At 37.0% G+C, this 4,829-nt stretch overlaps 1 protein-coding gene and 1 pseudogene across 1 annotated transcript in view; both read left to right on the top strand.

The window, feature by feature from the left end:
- The window catches only part of LOC107731771 (striated muscle preferentially expressed protein kinase-like), a 21,920-nt pseudogene extending 21,354 nt beyond the window's left edge, over positions 1 to 566 (top strand).
- Positions 567 to 855: 289 nt separating this feature from the next.
- The window catches only part of LOC107731772 (striated muscle preferentially expressed protein kinase-like), a 27,548-nt gene continuing 23,574 nt past the window's right edge, over positions 856 to 4,829 (top strand). Inside the window, exons 1-2 of the mRNA XM_016542945.1 lie at positions 856 to 2,127; positions 2,597 to 2,758. Coding sequence (XP_016398431.1) covers positions 1,314 to 2,127; positions 2,597 to 2,758 — 976 coding nt within the window. The 5' untranslated portion in view covers positions 856 to 1,313. The remainder of the gene's footprint in view (positions 2,128 to 2,596; positions 2,759 to 4,829) is intronic.

The following is a 4,829-nucleotide window of genomic DNA, read 5'->3' as shown; positions in this document are numbered from 1 at the left end:
TGAAAAAAAAAAAAAAAACTTTAACATAATATAAAATGCTTAGCATAATTTTAAAAAAAAAGCTATATCATGATATTCCATTAACAGAACATTATGTATTTTCAGGCAGGGGGAGAGCAGTGCTTTCCCATATCCCAGGTGATGGTCCAGTTGTGGAGAGGGAGATGCAAACCCTGGGCTCTAGAGCTCCTGGTCTTCAGGATGCCTTGTCACCTAGCAGGCAAGCAAATGCTGGGTGTGTTGAGAGCCCTCCAGTCAGACACCTGGGGATTGAAGCTCTTGTGCGGGCCTCACAAATAAGTGTGTACTATGTGGCGTTTGGGTCAGAGGAGAGTATGTCCTTAGCCAGTGACTACTATGGCAGTGTTTTGAGCCTCTATCGAAGAAGGACCTTTTCCATTTACAGTGTTCAAGATTGAGTGCTGGCACACTGGATATGAAAAGGCATATAGTAACTTGAATTAAGGTGGCACAAAATAAATGCATTACATTTAGATTACAGGTCTAAAGAAACATTTAAAAAATAGTTTTTGTTACCCTATTCTTAATTTATTGTGGACTTTTATGTCAACCATGTCATGTTATGTTTTTTTTTTTTATTCCTACTTTCCTTTGACTCCTCTTGCATTATTTTTTGATATGGCTTTTTTCTTACAAACCTTTTTGCATGCCTTTGTATGTGACATTTGTATTCTTATGGCAGTCTAATTTAGATTTATTTATCTCCAACAATATTTTACATCTTTCAACACGGTATGTTTTCCAATGCATGTTTTATTGGATAACTATGTTTGACCATTTTGCTTTTTTCACTCCAAAAATGCACTCGTAACAAAACAAATAAAAAATCACCCATTTTGCCATTTTAGTGTTTTTATTTTTTGTCATAATGCAACATTTTCCACAATCACCCTCATTTCAGGGACCAGTTGGACTTTATAAAAAGGGAAACATCTCCATTTGTCCAAACCCAGCCATTACAAAATGCTCAAGGTCCCATTACCCTAAGTAATGTAGAGCCAACACCTGATCCAACAACTGCCCACAATGGCACCAAAACAGCCATAAATGGAGCTGAGCTACCTGTTAAAATCACAAGCTCAGCTCTATCTCAAAGCAGTGGTTCCCAAGATAAATCCTCCTTCCAAACTCCAAAAGCATCACAGGCAAGTTCCAAAATCTTAGACAAAGTGAGAGCTTTTGAGGAACAAAGACACAGCAGTAACATACCAAAGTTGTCTTCATCAAGACTACCATGGGGCTTCAATCGAACATCAACCTGCAATTCTGAGGACAGTAGGAGTAAATCTGGAATGCTCCAAGACAACTCCAAGAGTGATGTGGCACTCAAGAGGTCTTTCTTCAAGCAGAAAGCATCCTCTCTGGAGGAACAGTCAACCTATGTACAGAAACATTTTCAAAGTAAACTCTCAGAAGAGCTTCACAGAATAAAAAAACTTGTCGGAAAGTCCAATATCAAGAAAGCCTTTTCAATGGATCAGCTCACCCAGACTGACAAGCAGTCCACTGGAAACACTGATTCAGTTCCAGCCCAGGTCATTCAGAAGGTTGAAGAGACTACTAATTCAAAGGATTTACCAGAATCAAAAGAAAGATGGTCAGCCTTGCCAAAGGAGGAATCACAACAATTACAGAAAGAGAAACTGGCAGATGAATCAAAGCAACCTGAAAGGAAATCACCTCCTGATATTACAGAAAACCAGTGGAGGAAACATTCTAAGCCCAGGCAGCTGTTGGACAGGCAAGTCATCAGTGAGAAGGTCACTTTCAGTAAAATACCAGGACAGTGTTCACCAATGGTGCCAAGGACAAATATGTCCAGCAAATTACCAAAATCACCTGTAGAAATACCACCTGCTCAAACCATAATGCAAGGGGGTTTGGTGCAAGCACCCCAAAAACCTCGAAGGTTGTTTGGTTCAATTTCCGTGCTCCCAAAGTCATTTAAGGAAAGAGAGGAGAAAAAAGACTCATCACTTATTCCTAAAATGACCATACCTACAATTGTGGTTGAAAATAAGGCTGTGGATGAAGAGGCACATAAAGCAGAGAAAGGTCAAAAGGAAGTTAACAAACATGAAGGAAAAATAACCAGAAGAAACAGAGGTAAACTTCTTCCAATAAGCCACTATTTCTTAAAACACACAGGGTTAAATATAAAGTGTAATGCAAGCTTTTGTAAATGTTACAAGCAGCACTGTAGTTTATTAGATTCATACATTTTAAAATATTGGGGGTTCAATACACTTCAAGAGCAATCAACATAATTTGTGGCAAATTGCTGATTACCACAAAAGTAACTTTGAATTTAGAAGCAAAGGGGGACAATTTTTGGAGGATTTAAAATAGGCGTGTGCAGCTTACAATTTTATACAAGTCACTTACATTAATTATTCTGTTTACAACAAAGTTGTAAAATGCTATACAGTTTAACAAAAAGGTTAGTAATTTCACACTGAAATTGTGTTAACGCATTATTTGTCTTGTGGCTCTATTATTGCAACAAAATATAGTCCATACAACTTCCATTGTAAATGACTCACTATAAACTTAGTTTGTTGTTGTTGTTTTTTAGATGTGGAGGAACTAATGGACATTTTTGGAAATTACATGTCTGTGGAAGAGGACCCAGCAGAGGCCCCCATGTCTGAACCTCCACTTAAGAATGCAGTGGTAGCTGCTGGATCAGTGATGATGCTTCAGTGCATCATCAAGGGAGGGAAACCTTTTCCCAGAGGTAAGATATTTTAGACCTAAGCTACAGTATTATTTAAATGCTTGTTATGTGGCTCTTTAAAATTATCTTATGATCATCCTCATGTTATCTTCTCCTGTAGGACTAATACTATAACAAGTAACAGTGGAGACACTCTCTGAAATTAACATATATCATAACATGGTTTGAAATGGACATCCACCAAATGCGGGTGAAAATCAGTTGTGGTGGGTAATTCTGTCAACTCACTAACCAGTTTGATGGGTTAAGATTCATTGTATAACTAGACAGACCATCTCTATGATATAGACAACATCAACTTGTGGCTTCAACTTGTGAAATGCTTCTAGGAAAGTTAATGTAAAATCTGTGCAGATTCAGTGGAAATACTTAGTTTGTAAGTAAATATCATCAGGTTTTTGCTGCGTCTGCGCAGATCTGTTTACATGAAAATGACCAAACATGCTGCTGTTTGAATTGTGTCATTTAGAAGAGCTTCATAATAGTAATACAATTACATGAATGCATACTGTATGTTCAGTGTTCTCCAAAGGTTTACAAACAACCTAGCTTTGGACAATATCAGCATAAAATCTTTTCAACTTATATTAATTTAAAGTTAGGCTAATTAAAGTAACATTATTAAGTATCACCATAGGCCGGCAATAATAATTTTAATTTTGATTGCATAATAATGGAAATATAAACACATTACAGTCATGCAAGGCAGTTATCACTATTTAACTTAGCAAAAGTGTGTATAATCAACAAAGAATACATTTGATCAATTTCTCTGAACCAGCCTAATAGTGAAACATTACTGTCTAGCAATCCTAAAACTATTCTTCTAAGTACTTCTGCTATCTTTGGCTATAGTGGAGAAACCTAGTAAGTGTTTCCTTTTTAGGCCACAAAGTACACAGCACATTTATAGTGCCCCTTGTTCCTTCATATAATGGCAGCCTTGTTTTATTGCAATGTTTAAGATTATTGTTTTTAATTGACTTGAAAATTAACCACTGATGAAATATAGTTTAGATAAATCCCAGGATGTTTTTCTTCAGATCATGTTTGATAACTAATTATGCACCTTCCTCCATCTGGCCATCTGTGATTATGCATCCGTGTGTGACTGGCAACCATATCATTTTGAATAAAACAGACTTTTAATAGATTAAAATGAATGAAAACGCATTACTATGTATTTTTGATATTGTCTATGGTCCAGCACCAATCTATATGTTTCTAATGAGGTTAAATGTTTATTTATGTACTGGATGGACAATGTCGATTTACTTCTGTGGGTGACAAAAAATTCCGATTTTGGCCATATACTTTGTTTAAATAATAACCACTGTAGCAAGTAACATAACTTGTACAGCAACATAATTATTGCAGTCACATTTTGGAACACAACAATACGTGAAATCAAGCTTGCATAGCTAGAAGTGTCTGTTCTCAGACTTGCACTGAGTATGTTTCAGGCTTACAGTAACAGAAAAACACCTCACTGGCTTTTCTTGTGTTCCACAAATAAATTAATCAGTGTCTTTCAGATTGTCATTGAAAAAGCATTTTTATTTTGGTATTTTTAACTTGAGATATTGCTTGTACCGAGAAGACATAAGAGAGCAACATCAAGCATATGAAGTTAATGTCATGGGAAACCAGATACAAACCACGATCAATGTATCAGCAAATCTACCTACAATGATATTTCTCCTTAAAGAAAATAGACAGTGCACATAACAGCCAAAACAAGAAATGTTTACATTTTTTTAGAGAATTGCCATGACAAGTTTAAACTAGCAGCAATTGTGTGACACATTTCAACAAAGGAATGTTCCTGGAATTTTCCATTAAGCCACAGTGTTTGTTCTGCGCTGGGGGCACTGCCTTTCATAAGTGGAAAAACATCTCAGGTTACGTATGTAACCATGGTTCCTCGAGGGAACGAGACGCTGCGTCGGAAAACGCTTCGGGAACACCTTGTGTGACCACGCTCTGAATCACATGTGAAATCAGTCCAATAGCTGAGCGGGACGTCACGGGCGGGTGACGTCATGACCAGGAAGCTATAAAAGCACGTGCG

This window comes from Sinocyclocheilus rhinocerous, unplaced genomic scaffold (genome assembly GCF_001515625.1).
Source record: "Sinocyclocheilus rhinocerous isolate Xijiao unplaced genomic scaffold, SAMN03320098_v1.1 scaffold459, whole genome shotgun sequence".
In the NCBI taxonomy this organism is placed as follows: Eukaryota; Metazoa; Chordata; class Actinopteri; order Cypriniformes; family Cyprinidae; genus Sinocyclocheilus; species Sinocyclocheilus rhinocerous.
This window is presented reverse-complemented; position numbering and strand designations above follow the sequence as displayed.